The following is a 25,733-nucleotide window of genomic DNA, read 5'->3' as shown; positions in this document are numbered from 1 at the left end:
CAACGCTGAACACTTTCAATTTTATCAATGAGATTATTGTTATATATATACCACACAGGCTGGCCATATTCTATCCTTTAATTATTAAGGGTTGTTCAAGTATTTCAAGTGCAGTTTCTGTGAAAAAATATTTGGCTGTCTTTGATCTCCACACCTTCAAGCTACTACTGGTAAGTTATTTCAGTATTTTTGTACATTTGGCTATTTCTAATTGTAATATTTGTTCCGTGCACATTGTACTTGCTTACAGATATTCTAGCAATACAATTTCAAACAAATTTCCTCTAAAAATTTACCTGAACGTATTTTACCAATACACAAAGGCAAAGAAGCTACAGATTGGTTTGAAACCTAAGGCAAGGCTAAGACATGACAACTCTTCTTAATACTCGCGGCCAAGGACTTATTATTATATATGTTGTTTGTTGATTGACAAAAATTAAATACAACGAACATAGACAGAAATAGGACAACACAAACGAATAAATAATAATGACACGGAAACAGTTTTCCTTGGATTCTCTGATTCTTCTCTGATTATCTTTGATTCTCTTCTTGTGTTATGATCACAGGGACTTACGTTTTCTTAAATTTTGACAGAAAATGGGGGAGTCTGAGCAATCCCAAAGTGGTCTATTTGTATTGGCTGTTGAGACCCAGATCAGCACTGACTGCCCTCTCAAGATCACGTGGGAACCTAAGCCTGCGATTCCATGCTTGGTGCGCCAGGTGTCTGGATTCCCAAGTGCTCCGGCTGTCTGCGGTCAGCGCTGCCTGTGAACTCAGTGACCTTATAGTGACCCCTTCAAGTTAAAATATTGTTTAAATATTTCTTCCCCAAATTTGTTTGATATGTAAGCATGGTTGGTGTTGTTACTCAATTTTTTAAACTATTAACAGAAAGCATCTGAGGTTGACACATTGTTCTTTTGGTTCTATATAGCAATTTTGCTTGTACAATCCAGAGTGTTGTGGGTGGTTCGATTCCACCAGTGCTTAGTTCAAGATTTTGAGGCACACTGACACCATGTCACTCTGATGGATACTGATTAAGCTTGAGCGATATCTCGATATAATCGAAAATCGCGATACCATTTCTCAAACAATTATAGTATCCTCTTGATTTTTTGTTAAAGATCTAGTAGAACGGATTATTGATCAAGCCTATATTGCTACTTTTGTTCAAGAAATGTAAAACAAGGACTGATATTTTAGTAGTATTCAATAAAACCTTTTCCTTTATGCAAAAAAAACCATTAATTCGCGCAGCATACTCCGACCCAGAAAAACCTCAGTTTTGGCAAAAGCCGGTGACCCACGTACCGAAGCTCTGTACACAGTGTATCGGGTTGATCGTGTGCGATCATTTTTATATACATTGAATGCGGAATAACATCGGACACTATAGGCTGCATTTTTTTTGACATTGTATAAGACATGTATGTGAACAACACATGAACTAAGTCAGTAGAAATGTGAGGGGAGGGGTAATTTATAATATGTCTTGCGTTTTATAACTTATTGGCAAAATTCATACATTATCAATTTAAACTGGTATTGTAGATAAAGCTATTGTTTTTCTCCACCAAGTCATGCGTGGTGGTTGACACATGTGCATCTACACAAATATCTCACAGCATTCATTACATACATGTACGTACTTCCTGGCATGGGTATAGTTTTAAAGCAATTCAGGTACACACATACAATATCGACACTTCACCATGCAAACCACAACTCTTTTGTTAATAATTTTGAATGAATTCTTTTGTTTTGTTTTACAGAAAATATTGCAATGTTGAATATCAGCAGGTGGTGAGCTTAGGACTATCTTGGCCGTTCAACTGCTGCAACTGACATAATGTCTGATGGCAGCAATACGAAGGACGTTTCCAAACCCTGATGTACAGTAGTACAGTGGAAGAGTTTTCGTATCCACCAATGGATTAGGCAGCTTTGCCTTGGTTTATTTGTCTTAAGTGGTAACAATTTTCCTAGTTATATTGTTCCGGAGGTAGTCACAAATAATTTTATAAGCCATCATAATTTTATGCATATATTATTTCTTTTTTGTGTCTTTCAGAGGGGTGGGTGGTTCAAATTGAATAGTTTAGCATTTATGTGCAATAAACTTGTCCCATGTTGCCAACATGGAAAAAAAAACAGAAAAAAAAAAACAGTAGCCAACATGTACACTTCCATAATAATGACAACACAAAAAATGTATGTATTTGCAAACAACAATAGAGTTTATTTTTGAGGTTAAAATATCAAAGTTGAAAAAAGGTTGCCTAGTGATAGCGAAATCATCTGAACATTCTGTCTTCAAATAAAGTTTACTGTACAATCCTGTCAACGCCCCCCCCCCCCTTCCCCCCTAACCAAGTTAGCTGTGGTTCTCTTTGTAAATTGTAAATTGTAAAATAAAAGAAAAACAATAATAAAATCAATGTGTACAGACCATGTCATTCTGTCTTCAAACAAAGTTGATTCTACACTACCCTGGCACCCCCCCCCCCCCAAAAAAAAACCATCAATGTGTACAGGCTAGGGCCCAATTTCATGGATCTGCTTACTGTAAACAAAGAATTTGGCACTTGCGGAAGCAGGGAATTCTGTGCTTATGTCAAGCATGTTTCACAGGTTACCAGCGAATTTTGACTTTTGCGGGTCATGGGTGCATACTCGGTTTATACCAGGCATTCTATGCTTACACAGCTAGCGCAGAAATTTGGCGTTTGGACGTAAGCAGAGAACGGTGATCATAAGCGCATTGGTGGTGAACAGAGCCATGAAACTTGTCACCCTGCTGACAAAGAACCAGTGCCTTGTGCATGCATTCTTTGCGTATCTGTTTTTTGAAAAATAAAAAACAAAACAAATAATCATTATGTAGGATTTGAAAATTTACATGGCAGAAATACAATCTTGTATGGTTTGAGGTAACACCATGTAATGACAATCTCTCTGTGAGTTGGCATAGTTCTGAAAAGAACCTTACAGGAGTTAATGCAAAACCAGAACAAAAGGAGTCCACATGCAACAACAGCAAAGGGGCAGGTTTTAGAAAACCTGACCACCAACCCCCCCCCCAGATCTACACCTGAACAATTTGTCAAAAAGTTAGTGCAAAACTGTTCAGGTGCAGATCGGGGGGGGGGGGGGGGGGGGGAGCTTGCCGGTTCAACCCCCCTTCTTACACAAATTGTTAAACTTCTAGTGCATCCACAAACAACACATTAGTCGGCAGTATGATAGCTGGATACACTAGAAACAAAAAGCTTCGTAACACACGTCATGCACGCAGTAGGGATGAAAACGCATACACAACACCTGGAATAACATGGCGTAACCTTTGTTTACTCTCGTTGCTTCATGGATATGACGTCATCACTGTTTGACCACGTTCATGACGTTCGCTGGTTTACAAATCCGCTTGGATTTCAGTGTTGGTTTAGTAGCCGGGAACCAGTACAGGGCGGGAAATTGTTTGGAGACAATGAATTAGTAGCTGAACACAACATAAACAAGTTCCGATAGTGTTTTTGATGTACATTTCAAATCATTATATAATACGTTGCCATGGTAACAGTTAATTTGTGTTTAGGCCACTGTTGGTCGATTTGGGGGTCTGAAAAACTGTTTTTTAGTTAATATTTACAACTCCACCCCACCAAAATACACAAATATTTCATAAAACCTTTTACATCACTACGTATCATCCTTGGATTTACCTAAGACAAAAAATTATTGCGCTAAAGTTCACCCTTGTGCTATTGTTAGAACGTGCATTAGAGTGTGTTTTTAGAACTTGCAAATTTAACATTTTTACCCTATTTTTTGCCCTCAAAATTTATTTTTTTCAGTGGTCTCAGAGTATTTTCCTTTCGGTTTTGATTAGGGCCAAAATTGATATTTTTATTTCTGTAAGAATAACTTGGGCAAGTGTATCCTGATGTAACAGTACTGTCTCAAAAATAGATTTTTTTCCCAAAACAGAAAAATGCATTTTGAATTGTTTTTTTCTTCAAATTGAATTTATAACATTAAAAAGTAATAATTCTATCAATCTTGCAGCTCTTCCTAAGCACTCTGTAGGCTTAGTGGATTACCCAACATTGATCAGGAACTATTGATGACATAAATTTTAGAATTTGCCCCCCAGCCCCAATTATATTCCTTGAAATTGCATAAAACAATAATTTGTGAACAGCGCCTCTTTTTTGAAAGTGTTCCCTTTCGGTTGTGATTGGTGCGATTATTGGTGTTTTCATGTCTTCTGGGGAGAAACACTTGGGTTTATTGTATCCTGTTGTGACACCACCTGCCTCAAGTATAGTAATTTTTTCAAAATCAATGCATGCTTGTAAAAATCTGGCACTGTTTCCATGCCCTTTGAGTATTGAATACAAAGTTTTTATTTAAACATAATGGTATCCAACCAAGCTATAACCAATGCTTTGCCACTGAGAGTTCTTGATTTGGCTACTTTACCTATTGTACAGGTATGATTCCCATTGCAAGTAGAGTGCGATGAGCATTCTTTACAAGTTGTCTTTAATACAGGGCCTACTCTCCTTGGTCCCTGCCTGCTACCAAATGTAAAACTTTTCATAGTGATCAATCAATCAATCAATCTTGCACCGTATCCCGCAGGATGTTGGCTCCACGAATTTTCTTTTTCCACTCTTGCCTATCTTGCGCTCTTCGATGTTCCAGGTAGAAGGTGCTGTTCATGATGATGTCGTTTTCCCACCTCTTCCGAGGCCTACCCCGTCTATTTTTTCCAGTTACTGTTTCAAGAAGGATGCATTTTGGAAGTCTGCTGTTTTTCATTCTCACTATGTGGCCAAACCAGGAAAGTTGGATCTTGTGGATGCGTGAAGTGATCAACTATGGTGGGTTACCACCAGCTGACGCTCTCCTCCACACCTCTTCATTTCGCACCTTGTCTTGCCAGGAGATGTTCAGGGTTTTGCGCAGGCAGCGCATTTGGAAAGCTTCTAACTTCTTTTGGTCTGCCTTCCTGATGGTCCAGGCTGCTGTGCTGTATAGAAGAACTGGATAAACCAGTGCATTCACGAGCCGCAGTTTTGTTTTTTGTGTTACGTATTTGTCATGCCAAATTCTTTGAAGTTTTCCCAAGTACCACGGATGCTAGCATCAGCCTCTGTTTGATCTCACAGGAGGAGTCGTTGGATGGTGTCAGAGTCACACCAGGGTATTTGAACTGTGACACCTGCTCCAGTGCTGAACCATTGATTGTGATGTTTGATGTTGTGTCTTGATCATCGAGTGTGAAAACCATTACTTTGGTCTTTGGTACACTGATCTCCATTCCGTACTTATTGCTGGTGTCATGCACTCTGTCAAGTAAATTCTGGAGATCAGCTTCTGACTCTGCTATCAGAGCGATGTCGTCTGCAAAGCGTAGATCCCGCAGTCTGTACCCGTCTACATTAATCCCACACTGGTCACACTCAGCAAAAGCCTCTGTCAGGATATTCTCCAAGAAAAAGTTGAACAGGTCAGGAGATAACAGTGATACAGATCATAAACAACATAGTGTCTGTGCTGCAGATGGTTAGGAGCATCCAGTCATGTCCGACACAAATGTGGGAAATTAAAAAGCCTCCGCTTAAAAGTGTTGGAAAAAGTTTGCCAAGATCTTATTAAAAACAATGATACTAACGATTTGCAAGATGAGCGTAAGAGATCATTTAAAAGAAACATGTTGCCTGGGATCGGTCAAGTTGGTCTTTGAAATGCGTTTGTAACAGTTTGTTATAAAATGCATATGGTTAGAAAGATGTTTTTGGGTGATACTTGTGTGATTGTATTCTACTTTTAAAATATCTTTCTAATCATATGCATTCTGTAATAAACGGTTACAAACGCTTTTCAAAGACCAACTCGACCGATCCAAGGCAACGTGTTCCTTTAATGAAACAACATTGGAAGAAGTTGTAAATACTTGCACCTGCTCAACATAAATTAGTAAGATGCAACTGCAGTGACAAAAATTTATTCATCCTAGTTTGATTATTTTTTCCATTCACTATCTTACTAATTCATATTATTTGTTATGTCTCTGAGAACGATAAAAATAAAAAAAACATTGTCAAACATTACCTGCTGAATTGTTTATCACGTTAAATAAACCAACTCTGTTATTGTTTGCAACAGTACAATTGAAAGGAACCCCACCATGGGTGGGGGAACTGCTTACAGAAGGCTAAAGCAGGTGAATGGCCAATTAGATACTTTGGAGACAGTATTTGTGCACTTTTAGAGCCTCTTTGTTCTGATGGGGATGAAAATGTTTAGTTTGGTAGCAGGCAGGGGACCAAGGAGACTGTTATAAGGCCATGTATAGACAACTTGTAAAGAATGAAAGAATGCTCATCGCACTACTTCTCTTCTTGCAATGTGAATCACGTACGTGTACAACTAGGTAAAGTAGCCATGACAAAACAAGAACTCTCAGTGGCAAAGCATGGTTATGGCTTAAAAATAAAAACGTTATACTTGTTACTTTAAAGAGCATGGAAACAGTGCCAGATTGTTTAACAATCAAGCTCATTTTTGTGTTTTATCAATTCAAACTAAGGGATATCTTCAAAATGCATTTTTCTTGTTTTTGGAAAAATTACCATGTTTGATGCAGAAGTGTCACAACACCAAAGTGTTTCGCCCCAGCAGACATCCAAACCATAATGATAGCCCAATCACAACCATAAGGGAAATATTCTGAGAACCAATAAAAATTAAGACTGCACAAACTTTCTTGATGTGTAAAGAGAATTAAAAAATGTGACTTCCAAAAAAGAGGTGCTGTTCACAGAACTTTGTTTTATGCAATGTCAAGAAATATGATTGGGGCGGGGCAAATTCTAAGATTCTAATTCTAAGGTCATCAACAAGTCTGATCAATGTTGGGTAATGCACTAAGCCTACAGAGTGCTTATGAAAAGCTGCCAGATTAATGGAATTATTCTTTCTGTTAGGCATATAAATTCAAAATGAAGCAAATATTTCAAAATGCATTTCTCCATGTTTTTGGGTAAAAGGGTCTATTTTTGAGACAGTACTGTTACAGCAGGATACAATTGCCCAAGTTTTTCTTACCAGAAACAAAAAGACAAATTTTGGCCCTGATCAAAACCGAAAGGAAAATATTCTCCTGACAAAAAAATGAAATTTTGAGGGCAAAAATATGGTAAAAGTGTTGATTTTGCAAGTTCTAAAAACACACTCTAATGCACATTCTAAAAACAGCACAAGGGTGAAATTTATAGCAATAATTTTTTGTCTCAAGTAAAGCCAAGGACGACAATTTGTAGTGATGGAAAAGGTTTTATGAATTTTTTTTTTTTTTGGGTGGGGTGGAGTTGTAAATATTAACTAAAAAACAGTTTTCAGACCCCCAAATCGGCCAATAGTGGCCTAAACACAAATGAACTGTTACCATGGCAACATATTATATATTTTTTTGGGTGGGGGTGGAGCTGTAAAAATTAACTAAAAAACAGTTTTCAGATCTCAAATCGGCCAAAAGTGGCCTAAACACAAATGAACTGTTACCATGGCAACATATTATATAATGATTTGAAATGTAATTTTTTTTTATTTGGACCCCAAGTCCCTACCATCCACAAAGTATAAGAAAAATATTCCCTTTTTTTTCACCGTGGACACGTATGTCAATATTATTTGAAAAGACCCTTAAAAAGCATTTTTTCACGTTTTGGGGAAAAAAGTCTAGTTTTGAGGCAGTACTGTCACAACACAATACAATTGCCCAAGTTTTTCCTCACCAGATATGAAAAGACCAATATTGGCCCTAACCACAGCCGAAAGGAAAATTTTCTGAGACCCCTGGCTTGCAAGTTGACATTTTTGGGTCAAAAAATAGGGTAAAAATTGCGATTTTGCAAGTTCTAAAAACACACTGTAATGCTCGATGCACAAATAGCACAAGGGTGGCCAAGGATGATACTTTGTAGTGATATACAAGATTTTTGGAAATAATTTTGCATTTTGGTGGGGTGGAGTTGTAAATATGAGCAAAAAAACAGTTTTTCAGACCCCAAAATCTGCCTAAAATGGCCAAAAAACAAAATGAGCCATAACCATGGCAACAGGCTATATATGGAATTGAAAATGCAACTTTGTTTACTTGCACCCCACGGAGGCCCTTCCACCAACAAAGTATTAAAAAAAAAATCATTTTTTGACCGTGAGCAAATATGTCAACTATTTACCTGAACTGACTCTTAAGGGCTTTAACACTTTAACACTAACAGGGTCGGATAACACTAAAAAGATTTGCTGGTAGGCATTCACTAATAATTGTTTTATGAAACAGACGGTTCCAAGTGTTCGAGAGCATCAAGTTAGATTTGGGAAAAGCTCCTAGGCCAGTCCTTTTAAAAAGATGGATAAAAAAAAAAAAAAAAAATGAAAAATAAAATATTTTATTTACAAAAATCGAAAAATAGTAAATAGTAAAAAAAAAGCTTTCATTGGTTGGTATATTATTGAATATTCAGAAGCTAGTATGGCGTGCAAAATAAATCAAAAATATTATTCAATAACTAGGCCTACTTAACAAATTTAATTACATTTTTGTCCTAAGGCATTATGGCTACTTACTATATTTAAATCCAGAGATATCATAAGGCATAAATGTAAAACACCCCACCCCCACCCCCCTTGATGCACTCACACTTCATAACAATCCGTTTTCCCCCATTTCAGACCAGTAATGTTTGGTTTCAGGAGATAAGAAACCAATCTATGATATTTTCTCTTTAATTTAATGTACACTTAATATTTACTAGCGGGATGCCGCGCTTCGCGCGGCACCCCGCTAGGATATAAAAATCCTTTACACAAATATTTTGAAATGTGGGTGAGGGTGTTATACGCCTCTCTCAATATTTATGCATGGCGTCATAATTCTAACCCAAAATGAAGCTATTTCGCACGTCCACCGCTACTTGCAGTGGCTGTACCCACCTCGTTTTGGGTTAGACAACATACCTTATGCATCTAGAAACTATAAGGCTCCCCCGTGATCCTTATAGGGGTCTAATATGTTGGGCCTCCGTAACGTTACACGTTTTTCAAATCAGCGTTGATAGATGAAACTGACCGTTAGCCAGCAATAACTAAAGTTTCTTTTGTACTACACTACCAAAACTTTCTCCACACACTCAATATACATTCATAATGCTTCCATTTCCTTTTTAAAAAACATCGTCAAAAATGACATTTTTACGTCCCACGATACATAGCGTTGCTACAGCACTATAAGTAAAGCGAGTTTTTGCTGTGTGCCACAAATCTAAATTATCTACTGTTTTTTTTTTTCGGGGGGGCGGGGGCAGTAAGAGCGTAGGCCTCTTTTTAGTTTATTCTCATCTGAATTGGTCTTGTAAACTTTCTGGTCAATAGGCTGCATGTATAACGGGAGCACTTAACGTGAACGTCAAAAAAGTGTTTTGCAGGCAGAGATGCCAAGTCCAGAGGCTAGCTATGTGTGAGATTTTTCAAAGCTCAACCCCCATCCCCCGGAAAAAAAATTGCCAGTTTAAGAAGGCCTTTTTAAATCACCGCCCAACCTTTTTTTTTTTTTTTTTTTTTTTTTTTATAAATAAATAAAACAATGTGAAATTTAATTGTGGACAAAAAGTGTTTCAAAATGCATCAAAAGCCTCCTCAGAATAATTAAAACTCACTTGAGGTACACAGGAGATGTTGATGGTTAATGTGGAGGTTCGATTGTGCCAGATTATATCCCTCCAAACTTGAAAAAAATAGACTAAAAATGATGTCCAAAATCAATCGCTCACTTCTTCTGCCTGTTGTGTCTTCGCTAGTGGAGCGCATTTCAACGAATTTGCTAAAAGAATCGGAACAAACTTGTGCGCAACAAGCGTTTTGCGCTCTGCCGAATTAGAGCTGAACCTACTGGATGAGCAAAAGCGTGAGCAATCTGCAAATTTGCGCTCTGTTTGTACAAATTTTGTACAAAAAATGTTGTTAATTTTTTTTTCCCGATCTGGCCCCAATAATGGTTGATGTGCGTGTGAGCGTGAGACAGAGCCCAAATATGTTACGTCCTAAAAATGTACCCCATTCAGCCGCACGAGGTCTCTTTTGTTAATATTATCTCCATCAGTAACCAACCCGACAGGCCGATGGCTAAATTAGGCTTCAAAATGGATTTGGCAAAATGTACATTCTGAGACCTGACCGACACACTGCTCTAACCAATTTTGTGAATGGACTTATTCAAAAGGAAACTTAATGTCGTTTTGCTTAACAACTTTGACCAAATGCAAAGCAAAGTTCTTTTTTGTACAGCTTCAAAACAGCCTTTGACGTGTGTGTATATGTTTCACCATAGAGTAAGGAATGGTTTCACAATTCTACCTCCATGGTTAAACTCTGAAACTGCAACATTATACCTCCATGAACAGACCGTATTCTAAAACGGTATTCATGTACCCATTTGAGTTTACTGGCAAAAGGTCCAAGGTCGCCACCCACTGTCAACCTAAAGTGGTCCCACGGCGACCTTCTTCACCAAGCAACAGGTGGCCTGTCTCAAACCAGACAACACACCACTCACAATACACTGACCAGAATGGCTCTTTGTGTAAGGCCCCCCCCCCACCCCAAAATGTTATTAATTGTAAAGTTCCCTTAGACACCTTCCAACCTATAGCCGGCCCTACCCATTGTTTCCAAATTATTAAGCTTCCGTTTGATCCCATCCTTGTTCATCATGATAATTCTCATGCCGTTTGGAAGTGAATGTTTTTTTATAAATATTCTCCATTCAATCTTTTCAACAAATGAGTCACCTGCAGAAGGATTTCTAGGAAGTCTGATAACAACGTCGACCAGTGGTTGACACATGGTCACCTGCGAAACATCAATCTACGGTACTTCATCCATTCAATGCAAATTCGGTCAAATTCGTGAGATTGGTTTCGGTTTTGTCCTGGCACCCAGCCTCTTCGACCCTTTTGACCGAGCGCGGCAATGAATGAACCAATCCGGAGAACCATGCTTAGTACAACACGAAAGTAACCTGACCAAAAAGGGCGGATCGAATGGCGGGTGGGCGGCTAAGGGGCAATGAATGAACCAATCCGGAGCACCATCTGCGAAACACTGTCCAATGAGTCGCCTGTCAGAAAGATTTCTAGGAAGTCTGGTAACAACATCGACCAGTGGTTGACGCACAATCGCCGCCCAAACTTCCTCCAATCACATGACTTGTAAGTGCGAGTTTGGATCCGGGTTTTGCAGACTTGCAACCCGACGTCTGAAACCACACAAACGTATTGAATTCCACACAAACAACCGTGTTGGATTCCACAAGGATGCCATACCACTGGACCTTCTAATTTTCAATCCAAGATGGCGCAGGTTACGCTTTTAATAGTATAGATTATGCTTATCGGAATTTATAACAGTATGCAGTAAATCCACAAAAAAAAATTGTTGTCATTTTCACTTAAAGGCAGTGGACACTAATTACTCGAAATAATTATTAGCATAAAACCTTCCTTGGTGACGAGTAATGGGGAGAGGTTGATGGTATAAAACATTGTGAGAAACGGCTCGCTCTGAAGTGCCATAGTTTTCGAGAAAGAAGTAATTTTCCAAGAATTTGATTTCGAGACCTCAGATTTAGAACTTGAGGTCTCGAAATCAACCATCTAAACGCACACTTCGTTTGACAAGGTTTTTTTTATTTCATTATTATCTCGCAAGTTCGATGACCGATTGAGCTCAAATTTTTACAGGTTTGTTATTTTATGCATATATGTTGAGATACACCAACTGTGAATGCTAGTCTTTGACAATTACCATACCAATAGTGTCCACTGCCTTTAAAATATTTAATATTTTCCCCACATTTGCACACCATAGAATCCCAAATAGTAACCACCTCACGTGATCCATCTAGTGACTAAAGCAGAATGAAACTCATTCTACAGATAGTAATTTTGTTTTGAACTTTTGAGGTTGGATGATGTTTCTTTGACTCATTTGAATAATGGCATAATAATGCACTAGTGATTAGTACCAAAAATCAATCATTTTATAAATGTTTGAGCATGCAATGTAACCAACGACAGGAAAGCTTATTCTCAGCATGATTAAGCCTGATGAAAACGCAGACCGTGAGTAAACTGCATATAGCTTCTGTCACCGGCGGTGCAGCTTGCACAATTTCGCGGTAAACGGGAATCAAAGTTGGGGACCGAAAACATATGAGGGTCGATAACGTATGACGCTGAAAAGAAGAAAACACCCTTGTCACACGAAGTTGTGTGCTTTCTGATGCTTGATTTCGAGACCTCATTTTTTAAAGCTTGAAATTACTTACCTGTGGACGTTTTTCTTCTGTGCTGGCAGTAGTTAAAAAATAGTGGCAAAATAATGTTCGTTAGCTGGTTTGACAGGGAGGTTTCCCATTTCCCATCCGTTTGTGCGTAAACTGTGCACGTTGTTTATATCGTCTCTTTGGATACAAAATGGCTTCTACACTAAATCGCAAAAGTACGAAACTCTCCCAATACTAGCGGGATGCCGCGCTTAGCGCGGCAACCCCGCTAGAAATACCGCAAATGTAATAATAATAGTGATAACAATTCATTTTATCATTTGATGATAAAATGTTTTATACTCAGCGCTTACTGTATCGTAGGAGGTCCTGTTTTCGAGGTGTCCCTAAAATCGTGCAAATCTTTTACCTCTTTGTGCGCGATGTAAACAGTCCCTAGATAAAATTGTGTGGTTTTATTTGCCAAGCAAAGAGTCTCCTCTCTCCCTTAACCAAAACTTAGAAACACGTAAGGCTCCACTGGTTATTTGCACTTGTAAATGCAAAAAGTTTGGTATTTTAGGCATTTCTACAAGGTTCAAAAATATGTCATAATGTTGAGGCCATATCAAAATATTTGCCCACCGAAAAAGTTTTATCAAACACTATTTCAATTCACAATTCATGATGATCAGATCATGTGACTGAACATTTTGCTGAGCATTCTGGAAAAAAATTATACAGAGGCTTAAAGAAGCTATGTGCCTTATATCATTTTCTAATATTTTTGGAGATTTGTATTTTTTAACCCTCATATCAATATTGTTATTAAAAATTAAAATTTAAACATCAGCTTGTTGATTCAATTATCACTGTTATTTATACGCTTTATTATAAATATTAAGAAAAAAGGGGGGAAAAATATCAAATTTGAAAGCCAGTTATTATTCACACTTTTTATTATTTTTGTTATCATTTTTTTTTTTTGCAAGATACCATGGTAATTTTTTTAATTTAATCGAAGATTGGTGTGAACATTTCAATGTCCATCAAGTTTTAGTATATGTTTGCATACTTCATATTAACAAATAAAGATAATTAGGGCATCGGTTGATATATGGCACCATTATTTTTTTCCCAATTCAGAGAAAAAGGCATAATACCGTGAAAACTGGTAAGAGGAAGATACAAGCATTCCGGTTTTCCCGGCGTAGCGGTTGCACGCATGCGTGTTGTTTAGCAGCGAGTGCATAGACCTTATCGCAAATACCAATGCGCAAGCGCAGATTGTTGAATGAGGTGCATTGTGGGATATATATGGATCAAATTTGGATACCAGCAAGACCACAATGCACCTAATTCCAAGCTTTACGCGCGCGCCCCGGTATTGACGATAAGGTATATGGCCTAGGCTAGGTACAGGCTTAGAGCGTTTACGAATAGAAGGCTCAGGCTTGATCAGGCTTCACAAACAACATGGCGACGAAATTGTTTCGAACACTTCGGCTTCACTGGCTTAGGCTTCATGTGGCCCGTGTGGGGTGGATCATGGGGGAGATAATAATGCACGAGAATAAACGTGCGTCGTCTGCTTTTTGTGTGTGAGGCGTTTATTTAACGATTGTAAAAAAAAATTGAAAAAAATTAACCCCACCACAAAACCATACCATTTGTATTGTAACAAACGCATATTCGCTTTCTGATGGTTTAGTATTGTAAAAATACCTCAATAACTTGTAATAACTAAAGCAGCCCACTTTTTAGCTTCACTTGATTGAAAAATTACTTATTTTAGTGAAAGCCAACAAATGATGGTTGTTTTCATCAACAACGAAACGGACCAAAAATGTTCTGAAAACATAGCTTTATTTTGTTGTAATATATGTCAACAACATGCCTTGCATTAAAACTGGAAAGCAGGGAAATATCGAAAGGTAAGTTCTGTTATTTGAAAACTAGAGAATTCTTTTAGAATAAAAATGACATACTCCGACTATCAAGTAAAAACTGCATACAAGCTATACTGCACTACAATGAAAACTTTATTTTATCATAAATTGAGTTACTTTTAAACAAAAGAAGTATCAATTTACAGCAATTGATTTTTTAAATAACTTGTTTAAGATTACAAAGATGGTGCTAATAAATAATTGTTTGTGTTCTCCCATTAGGTTGGGAAAATGTTAGGTTACTTAACAACTTTTAAGTTCATTGCAATTATGATGATCTCCACTTTAAAGTCAAGAAACATGATTATTTTGTCAACTGTTAGGTTAGTATTTCGGAATTGTCAAGCTTTTTCTAACTGTATTTTTCAGCTGTAGAAAAGTTTCTAGCAAAAATTTGCAAATAAGGACAGGTTAGTTTGCTTTATGTTACTTTACAGAAGTAGAATTGAGCTTTATATCTTTATCGACACTGGTGAAGTTTCTTCTGCTGAATCACAGGTGATATTTCCTCTACCAATGACATAGCCTGAGCGACTAGTGTGACAAGTGTCGAAGTGGAGACTATTGATTGCCTTGTCGAGTTACAAATACCATTTTTCAACTACTCAGATAGTCGACGTGCTACCATGACTACTACAAAAACAGTCACGACTATTGCTTGGTTAACCAACAGGAGACTTTCTAGGACGATAGGTGGCAGCAGACTTACCGGGTAAAGCCATTGTTCTCAGAATTATGCGCAAGCTAATAACTACATAAACAATGGAAGTTTACTCTGTAAGTCTGCTGCCACCTAGCGTTGAAAAGTCTCCCATTGTGTCGCTCTTGACTATTCCCAACAACTTCAATCCTTTTAGCACAAATTTTACTTGATTGGGCCTGCGGCAAACAACTTGCCGCAATCAGTTAGGAGTTTAAAATAGTCGCAACTAGTGTCAAAGTCGTGACTACAATGTTTTTGGCACTAGATGAGTAGTAAACTTCACTTGTTGCCCAGGCCTACTGATGACATCTTATATTGTTCTGAAATGAACTAACAGGTCTTTCGCTTTGATGCAGAACTGGCTAGCACATGTTACGCTTCTCACATTGACGCTTTTCTGCAGATCCTTGTAACTGAAATGAGAAGAAGATACAATCTTATGAGTATGATCAAATAGTCAATGCTTGAGTAGGATCAAATAATCAATGCTCGAGTATGATCAAATAATTAATGCTTGAGTACATGTATCAGATCAAATAACCAATGCAGCCCTCAACATTATAAATTGCAAAATTATAGCATTAATCAAACCATTTGGGCGATCATTGTACAATGTGTTTAAACAAAATTGATTTTTAGCTCTTGGGCTTAATGTTGGTTTAGAGAGTTTTCTTTCTCTTACCCCCCCCCCCCTTAGTTATAAAAAACAAAAAAACAAAAGTTAACATTCATTGACTTGGTCTCTGGAAGTCCAGATCACCACTGATTATCGGAAACATCTCAAAAGGATGTCGGGTTAGCCTTGCTAAGCCTTGCTAAGGCAGTCAAATTGTCACTCCGAAAAAACGCCACTGTAAAAACCCACCCGCAAACATTGGACACTGTGCGTAAAATTAACCACATCGCACTACACGACGCCCCCGTACACAGCCTCCGCATGCGGTTAGTGGTACGAGTGCGGATGACTTGTGCACAGTAGTCGTACGACGAGTGTTCAGCAATGTGACAGTGTATACGGGTGGGTCGTGCGGTGTGATTACACACTACGCACAGTGTATACGGGTGGGTTTAGACCGTCGTCTTTTTCGGAGTGAGTAATGCCACAGCCTTGATATTTATAGTATTCATTTTGGTTTTTACCAATATACACCGATGTGGCGTTAGCACTATATACTCAATACTTACCGGAGTAAAAACCAAACTGAATACTCATAACCCGGTGCAATTTTATTATCATTTGCAGTTCTGGCTGCTAAAATTTAGGATTCGAACTGCCTCAGCTACTGGGCAAACTCGGTGGTCTAGTTTAGCATGAAACTGCTCTAGAATTGCAAAGGTTGTGGGTTCGAATCCCACCTGAGTAATTTGCCTGTGATTTTTGTTTTCATGAAACTCAGGTAAGTACTGAGTATACAGTGCTTATATAACACACATCGGTGTATATGGGTAAAAACCAATTATGTGATTCATACCGTACCTGACAGGACTGGGCGGTGTTCAAGTATCCTTTTGCCCCTATTATTAGACTTGATCCTCGGCCTGGTTTTTTTTTACTCACACCAAAGTCACTCTTCCAACTCTACATTGTACTTGTAAGTTGTAGGCCTACATGATAAAATAAAACAATGAAAGTTAATACAAGTAAGAAAGTTGATGAATGCCAGTCCTCTTCTACAAAAAAGTTGGAATCCTTAATCCACAAACAAAAGATATTCTTCTAGCAAAGTCCCCCCACCCCAACACCCAACCCATAGAGCCCCTGCTTGATAAGTTGATGCAGGTGCTGGGGATTATATTTAAATAATAAACAACTTTCGTTTTTACTCAGCAGACAAGGAATTTGATGTCTGCCAACGAAAAATAAAACCATAAACAAGTTAAGAAGAAAGGCCCTACTTTCACAAATATTATCCTGTCAAATAATTCCCGAATGTAGCTTATCTTTATCTTTATCAGCCTGCCGCCTCCCCTTGTCTCCGTCCTACATGTCTTAGGGGATATTCGCTAAAATGGCATGTTTAGCAGAAAAAGGACAGTAATAGGGTACATTTCTATCACAACAACATGTAGCTGTGGTTTTATTAGGGGAAGTTAGATTTTTTTCTATGTAGTTATAACTTTAAGAGCAGTCAATTTTAAAACTTATTTAACACTAGTGCCCTTCGGTCTCGTCGGGCTTAGTTACCTGTCCCCTCTTTCTTTCCAACCAGGGGAAATTCCAATGTTGTAAACTCAAGTGTATTGGGATTTTTAAGTGATAGTGCCTTTCGGTATTCGTTGGGGCTATTTTAATTGCCCCCTTGTTTTCCAATGGGGGAATAATACTTATAGGCTTTGCGAGGTTGTAAGATTTTACTTACTACATGGTGTACATTTTTAAAGCAAGGTGTGTTCATGTTGTGTATCTGTCGAAGTCAGGTTGGGACCTTTAACCGGGTCATATGTGACCAAGTTTAGTCATGTGTGTGTTGTAGGTCATGGTGATGGACGAGGTGTCCATTTGTGTATGAAGCGCTTTGAGACACCCATTCGGGAGTGAAAAATAATAATAATAATAATAATAACTAGACATTAGGTGTTTGTGAACAAACACAAAGCTGTTCCGTGTTGTGTAGTTCTTGAGATATGGGGGTCACAAAGTTTATTTTAAATGCCTGAGGAGTCTATAAGAGTAACAAGTTTGAAAATCGGTTGTGTAGTTCTTAAGATATGGTCTCACTTCCGGTTGACCAGGAATATAGGTCAAATTGGGGACACGGTTGTTCTAAATTTATTTTTGATGCCTAAGGAGTCTAAAACTGAAAAAGATTGAAAATCGGTTGTGTATAGTTCTTAAGATATGGTCCAACTTCCAGTTGACCCGGAAGTAAAGGTCAACATGGCGTCACGGCTAGCCAATGCGAATGTCCAATGTCAAAGGAGTTAATAACCAAAACAAAATTGAAAATCGGTTATGTAGTTCTTGAAATAAGGTCCCACTTCCGGTTGACCCGGAAGGAAAGGTCAACGTGGGGGTCATGGTTTTCAAAGTTAATATTTAATGCCTAAGGTGTCTATAACTGAAAAAGTTTGAAAATCGGTTGTGTAGTTATTGAGAAATGATCTCACTTCCGGTTGACCCGGAAATAAAGGTCAACATAAGGTCACAGTTTTCTAAGTTAATGTTTAATGTCTAAGTAGTCTATTACTGAAAAAAGTTTGAAAATCGGTTGTGTAGTTCTTGACAAATGGTCCTACTTCCGGTTGACCCGGAAGAAGAGGTCAAAATGGGGTCACGGATTTTCCCCAACAAAATTTAATGCCTAAGGAGCCTATAACTGAAGAAAAAAATTAAATCGGTTGTGTAACACTTGAAATATGGTCTCACTTCCGGTTGACCCGGAAGTAGAGGTCAAATCGGGGTCACGGTTACCCAATGCAAATCTATCATGCCTAAGGAGTCTATTACTAAAAACAACTTTGAATTCGGCCGTTCACTTCTTGAGATATAGTGCTGCAAAGAAAAACTCATTAAAGCTTCTAATTACCATAAATTATCACGTGATGACGTCACAGTTTTAAAATTGTGTTTTTCATACTAACAAATTTCATAAGGTACACGATGGTGTGTAACTTACCCCAATCCAATGCCTTTTAAAAAAAACCTATTAGAACGTACATCGTTTTAACGAAAACCCTGAACCATCGTAGGATTCCAATGTATGCCTATTGGTTGTGTATAAATCCAATGGAGTATGTCCAGAACACGGTTAGGAAAAAAAATACATCGATGCCAACATCAGGACAGCGTGGTAGACTCCCCTCAAGTAAGTCCTCAATGCAAACAGGTCCACACTGTATTGCAACCACTCATAGAGACAGTGTACAGCCACATGACATCGACTGCACGCAGTTTAGTGACTACATCCAGAAAGTACTACGTTGTACCGATGACGGCAAGATTTTAATTTATTCGTTAATGATAGACGTCCCTTGATTGGTTTTAATGAACGGAAACCATTATTTTTAGAATCAGTGTATTTTTTGACACAAAATATCAAATTCAGGAAACAAACAGATAAATAATTTTGAAGTTATTAAGTTTTTGACCATTTAAATGTTGACATTTGAAGAGCCATTGTGTTTGTGCACAGACACAAAACGTGCAATACATGACGTCATGGTGACGTTGTCCGGATTTTAAGGCCATGGAATAGTTATACAGTACCCACAAAGTACAAAATTGAAAAAAAAATTGCGATCGGACGTATAGTTTGTGAGATATGGCAATCTAAAGATTGGCTAATTAAATATTCACGACATTATAACTAATTAAACGAATTAATTATTTCAAGCTAATTAGATTGTTTTATAACTTCATAACCTAAGCTTTAATATGATATAAGATCTGACTCTTTTGTACTAAGCTAAGTATTTTTTTTCGAATTGACAAAATGCGTGTACTAATCCAATGGCTTTTTGAGAGAAGGAAAGAATAATAATAATAAAAACAAATAAAAATCTTGATAAGAACAATAGCTGTTCCGACTGAAAGTTCGGAACAGCTAATAAGACTTGTAATGCGCACATATCCACCCTGCTGGGTGTTCAAGGCGCAGTAAAACCAAAAACAAAACAAAAACAAAACACAACACAAAGAAAAACAGACACAACAAAATTAGTCATTGAAAACCTGTGACATAAGATAAGTTTTGAGAAGAGACTTGAATTTTGCAGTACAAAGACAAGATCGAAGATTAAGTGGTAGAGAGTTCCAGATGCGTGGCGCGACTGAAGAAAAAGACCTGTCACCCCATGAGTGTCGAGACTTGGGTTCAATGAGGAGAAGCATAGAACTTTATCGAAGATTCCTTGCTGAAGTGTAGACTTGAAGCAGTTCAGAAATATAGTGGGGAGCCTTGCCATTAAGAGCTTTGTGGACAATGAGCATCAGCTTGAAGATGATTCGTTGAGAGATAGGGAGCCAGTGTAGTTGTTTCAGAATGGGGGTGATAGAACAGGATTTTCTAGACAGTGTCACAATGCGGGCAGCAGTATTTTGGAGCCGTTGAAGTCGGGAAATCTGGTTGGGAAATCATTGCCGTTGTCAAGACGAGAAGTAACAAATGCGTGAATGACCTTTTCAGTGGCACTTTTGTCCAAGTACTTGCGAATCTTACCTATATTCCTGATGTGATATGATGATAAACGAACAATGTTGTTGATGTGTGGCTGAAGTGTCATCGATGAATCAAAAATAACACCTAAGTTCCGAGCTTTCAGCGAGGGAGCTATCCGAGCATCACCGATGGAGATGTATGGCACTGAAACCTTAGTTAACTGTTGACGTGACCCAAATAGAAGGAACTCTGTCTTATCATCATTTAACTTCAGGAAGTTTTGTTGTGTCCAACGTCGAATCTCTTGGATGCATTTCTCAAGTCTTGCAATAGATGCATTGGCGTTTTCTTGAGAAGATTTAAACGTGATGTATAGCTGAGTGTCGTCTGCGTACACATGGTAATTCAGATTAAATTTCAGGATGATGTCACGAATCGGTAAAGTGTATAGCGTAAACCACTGCGGGCCGAGTACCGACCCCTGTGGCACAGAGTAGTTCAAAACAACAGGGTCGGATATCGCGGTGCCAATACATACATGCTGAGTTCTATTGTAGAGATACGATTTGCACCATGCTAGGGCTGTGTCCTCTATGCCAAGGTGATTCTGGAGCCGAGAGAGAAGGATGTTGTGATCGACAGTGTCAAAAGCAGCACTCAAGTCTAGCAGGACTAGTGCTGTTAGGTTACCATTGTCCATTGCAGAGAGAATATCGTTGCTCACACGGACTAGTGCAGCCTCGGTCCCATGGAAAGGCTTGTATGCTGACTGGAACACGTCGGACAGGTTGAAAGTATGAATGTGATCAGAAATACGTGATGAAACTACTCGTTCGATGACTTTTCCAAGATATTTTAAGTTTGCAACCGGTCTGTAGTTTTGAATATCTCCTTGTCCAGGTTTGGTTTCTTGATGAGCGGCCTGATGTAGGAAACTTTGAGGCTATCGGGGAAACAACCGGAACTGAGGGATTCGTTTACAAGCTTAGTGATGTAGGGTACAAATATATCAATGTTTTGCTTTATCATGGATGTTGACACTGGATCCAGCTCACAGGATTTTGAAGGAGATTTCATAATAACCCTTTGAATCTCAGCAACAGTCGCAGGCTCAAACACAGATAGTCTACACTCTGGTTGAAGTTGTGGCAATGTCTGCGGCACGTTGTAAGGGACTGATGAAAATGATGAGCAGATGTCTGAAATCTTGGTGACAAAGAATTTCTGGAACTCATTTGCTAAGTTCTGGTCATTGTAAAAGGATGGAAGGACAGGGGTTTTGGGTTTGAGCAACAACTTACCAATTATCTTGAAAAGCTTCTTTTGATCTCCTGAGGATTCTTGTACTTGAGATGAATAATGGATGATCTTTGCCTGGTTGATCAAATTCCTAACTACTTTACATTGGTTGCGATATTCTTGTCGTTGAATTGCCAATTTGCCATTTTTCCGCCACTTCCGCTCCAGTTGACGACAGATCTTTCTCGCTGTACGAATATCATCATTGAACCAGGAGACTTCAGTTCGGACCTTGACTGATCTCGTTTTCCAAGGTGCGTATTTATCCAAGATGTCACTGACTGTACTCTCATATTGGCTGACATAGGAATCCAAGCAGTCATGATCAACTTCTAGATTTGCTAAATGGGAGCCTATGTCGCGGAACACTTCGGTAGGATTCACATGTTTCCATTGTCGGCTCTTTATAGTAACGGTCGGGACTTTGGGCTTGCACAGACTCAAGTTACACATGACTGCATAATGGTCTGATAATCCAGGTAGAATAACAAAGTTTGAGACAATTGGTGGGGAGATTTCACGAGTTATGACAAGGTCTAGGCAATGACCGAGACGATGAGTCGGCTCCTTGATATGCTGGGTAAGACCAAAAGCCTGAAGTAGATGCTTAAACTGGTTTGCATTGGTGTTGTGGATGTCATCAACATGAATGTTAAAGTCGCCTGTGATGATGATTTCCGATGGGTGAAGCAGATATTCCAAAATCAAATTCTCAAACTCCCTTAGAAAACTTGAGAAAGTCACATGTTGGCCGTTTGAATCTCTTTCAGGTCTGTATACAATGACAAGGCGAACAGATTTAGAGTTTCCGGAAACTTCAGCATGAAGAGACTCAAAAGTTGTGTACTGGATGTCATTACTTTTCACAGAGACGGATAAAGTAGATCTGTACAGTATTGCAACTCCTCCACCAGTCTTGTGAGGTCTTGGGATGTGATGAAAGTAGTAGCCTGCAGGGGTACACTGACGACATGTTAAGTTGTCGTCTGGTCTCAGCCATGTTTCTGAAACGGCAACAAGGTCCAGATCTTTTTGCAGAACAAAATCAGCAAAATCGTCATACTTGTTACAGATGGACTGTGTGTTTATAACACAAAGGCCGAGTTGAGATTTGGCTGGAGTCACTGGTACTGGAACAGATGGGAGTGTAACTTCGGGTACGGGGGTTTATGAACAGTTCTACGGCGACCAGCTTTTTTACCACGATGTGTAGGTCGGTAAACAGTGCTGGGATTTACAAAAAGGCCAAGGTTCTGTAATGATAATGTACAGGAAGGCAGCAGAGTTGTAGCACGTGTGGATGGGGCATAACGGAGACTGAGAAGCTTGTTTCGTGAGTAGGAATTTGCAGAGTTTGGACTAGCTTCTGCTGAGTTTGAGTTATTGACACCTTCAGGGCCGGGATTCACAGCAATGTCACCAAAAATCACAATTTCCAAATGAAAAGTGGCTGGGGAGTTGTCATAGTAAGAAATAGGGCATTTCAGATATTTACGACGCTGGATGAACCCTAGATGTGTCTTTGGCAGAATGTAAGCATCAGACACAATTGATGCTGATGGAACAAAGCTGACCACAGATGAGTCAGTACAGTACAATGGTCTAGCAAGCAGAGAGAGAATGAAAAGGATACTTACCTCCATTGTCCCCAGATGGGCGAACAATGTCCATGGACTAGGTGGATGACTGCACAGGATGCAGCCACTTAAGTGTAAGCTTTATACACCAGAATTCTCAACTGAGACAGTGAAAAATTCCAACAGAAAAACACTATTTTCACAATTCAGATGACTCCAGGATACACAGAAAAGGTCCTGTAGATTCCAGGTGTAGTAACAAATCCAGTTGTATAAAAATAAGAACACAAATTGAGCAATATACTAAGAAATTAGCAAACAAACACAGAGCTGATTTGAGTGGCTGCTGTCAGGCGCTCAGTCAAAAAGCGCTATATCTAACCCGCGTCTCCGCGCCTCCCGTCCCCTCGATCCCGTGCATTGGCATTGTTCTTTGCTTACCACTGTTTGCCCACAACTAATATTTTCCAGTTTCGCGGGGGTCCCGTTTGTGGTTCTTTCCCGTTTCATGGGCTTGATCCACCCATTCAGTTTAACATTTTCCTGTTCCATGTCCCATATCATGATAGTCCCTTTTCATTTTTTTCAATCCCTACCCCAGCCCTGTTCATTTCCCCCGTCATTTTATTTTTGTCGTTCCCCCGCCCGTCCCCACACAGACATACCACTTTGTGCCCCTTCCTCCTGTCCCCATCCTAAATCTAACCCGTACTTCCTTCCCTACATCCCGCCCGTGAATTGTTCTCAGTTGCACTTTTTTCCGGCCAATAACTTTCCCCGTTCCGCGCGGATCCCGCCAGTCAGGTGGTTCTCCGTTTCGTGTATTTTTCTCTGTCTAGTTTATTTTTCCCTGTTCAATGTCATTATTAGTCCCTTTTTCTTTTCCCCTTTCCGTATTATTTTCCCAGCCCTTTTACTATGTTCCCTTCATTTTTTGCCGTTCCCCCGCCCCCTTCCAACAGACGTACAACACTGCATGTCCCTTCCTTCTCCCTGTCCCACAACATGCTCTAATGACCCCCACCAGCCTTCGTCCTGTCTCGTCGTGCCTAGCTCCCCCCATGCATTGTTCTTTACTTTATTTACGCGCGAAGTTACTGGACGGTCGCGCTGTGACTGAGACATCACAAAGGACGCCTGCACTCAATCACAAAGTTATACACGCTCGCGACTTTGACTGCGACGTCACAAACAACACATATCCCCAACCCAGTGGTACCCCGAAATTGACCCCAGGACCATCATTTTAGCAGGGTGCGGGCACCACTTAACGTGAAAACAACATGGCGGCGCCCATGCGATTTAAGCGCTTTTATAATATAGATGTACATGTTACGGTGGCTGATCTCCGCCAACAAATAAACACTTTTTCAGTAGGGCGTTATAACGCCCTATACGGCGTTATAACGCCCTAAATTACGACGTGTTAACGCCCTATTTCTTCTCAATTAGGGCGTTATAACGCCCTAATTTTACGGCGTTATAACGCCCTATTAGGGCGTTGGAAATAGGGCGTTATAACGCCGTAATTTAGGGCGTTATAACGGGCAATATAACGCCGTAAAATTAGGGCGTTATGACGTCCTATTTCTCAATTAGGGCATTATAACGCCGTAATTTAGGGCGTTATAACGCCGTACAGGGCGTTATTGCGCTCTAATTAGGGCGTTATAACGCCGTATAGGGCGTTATAACGCCCTACTGAAAAGGTGATTATTTGTTGGCGGAGATCAGCCACCGTAACATGTACTGTGCTAGTCTTGGTTCCAAGACCATTGGTGTTGCGCGGTCACACACAACCAACGTTCCGATTATGCACGGCAAAAACTGTCCACGCTTGTAATGAACGAACGCTAGCGGGCGCTCTGTTTCTCTGATTTAGATCTCACCATGGTCTTGAATATTTGCAACGATGGGTCTTAACTTTGTTATTGTTTTTCGGCAAATCTCCCCCGACTTTCCGGTGGAGCCAATCAGAGGCTGCGTTGCGGTTGGCTCATGAATAATTCATCAGTGTTGTGCATGTAGTGTACAATGCATGCAGTAATTCCGTTGCATGACTTTTGCTTTACTCTGTGTGTGGGTATATATGTTTTTATCAGAGTATAATAATGTCCAGATCAGTAGGATTTGGAACTTTGACACATGGTGGAAATACGATAAAGAATGGTTTGTGGTACCAGCACAAACATTTCTATGTATATTGTCCAGATCCAGACTACTGTATTGCCATGATATGCAGCTTGAAATGCGATCGTGGCGTATGCTCCCGACGTGCCAGGGCCCACACTGATGAAGCCTGTATTGGCTAAACAATTTGCTTATAGTTAGCACAAAATAGTATTGCTTAGCAGAAACTGGTTGCCAGCCAATTTTTAATTAAATTTGAAATTTTGTAGTGCCCAAGTAAATTTTTGGATAGTAAAGAAATTTTGTACAGTATTTTCTGCCAAATAACTGGTGAGCCCTGTAGTGTTATTCACAGTGAAAGTTTTTTAATCTTGGGGGAAGGAAATCTTGAGGGATTCAAAAGCGTCTTTGTGAGAACGTATTTTGAAACGTAACCGTAGCTGCATATCTTGGAACGTAAGCGTAGCTTGACTCGGGATTGAAAGCGTACTTTTTGATATTGTAGCGTAACCTTATAGTTTCTTGGAGTGTATAAGCGTAGCTGAGTAGCTGCGTAGCTTGGAACGTAACAGTATCTTTTGGTGGAGCGTAAGCATATCTTGGAACGTAATTCGTAGCTGCGTATCT

General features: G+C 39.3%; 2 protein-coding genes across 4 annotated transcripts in view; both read right to left on the bottom strand.

Annotated features, from left to right (window-relative positions):
* The window catches only part of LOC139942318 (protein FAM81A-like), a 65,490-nt gene extending 52,887 nt beyond the window's left edge, over positions 1–12,603 (bottom strand). Inside the window, exon 1 of one of the 2 annotated variants that reach the window (XM_071939142.1) lies at positions 12,413–12,603. The gene's annotated coding sequence lies outside the window, so the exon portion shown is untranslated. The remainder of the gene's footprint in view (positions 1–12,412) is intronic. The other variant, XM_071939141.1, reaches the window with a different exon arrangement.
* A 1,649-nt stretch (positions 12,604–14,252) lies between these two features.
* On the bottom strand, positions 14,253–23,424 carry LOC139942126 (uncharacterized). Of its 2 annotated transcripts, none has more exons than XM_071938846.1 (3): positions 21,402–23,024; positions 16,479–16,606; positions 14,253–15,414 (listed from the first exon to the last, which is right to left on the bottom strand). In XM_071938846.1, exons 1-2 carry the CDS (start codon positions 21,850–21,852, stop codon positions 16,581–16,583), a joined length of 477 nt encoding a protein of 158 aa, XP_071794947.1. In that variant the 5' UTR covers positions 21,853–23,024; the 3' UTR covers positions 14,253–15,414; positions 16,479–16,580. The 2 variants fall into 2 exon arrangements, 1 of the variants encoding a protein (XP_071794947.1); XR_011786643.1 differs by lacking the exon at positions 21,402–23,024 and adding an exon at positions 23,037–23,424 and having other exon boundaries at positions 14,255–15,414.
* Between the last annotated feature and the right edge of the window lie 2,309 nt (positions 23,425–25,733).

Source organism: Asterias amurensis, chromosome 9, assembly GCF_032118995.1.
Source record: "Asterias amurensis chromosome 9, ASM3211899v1".
Taxonomy (NCBI): domain Eukaryota; kingdom Metazoa; phylum Echinodermata; class Asteroidea; order Forcipulatida; family Asteriidae; genus Asterias; species Asterias amurensis.
This window is presented reverse-complemented; position numbering and strand designations above follow the sequence as displayed.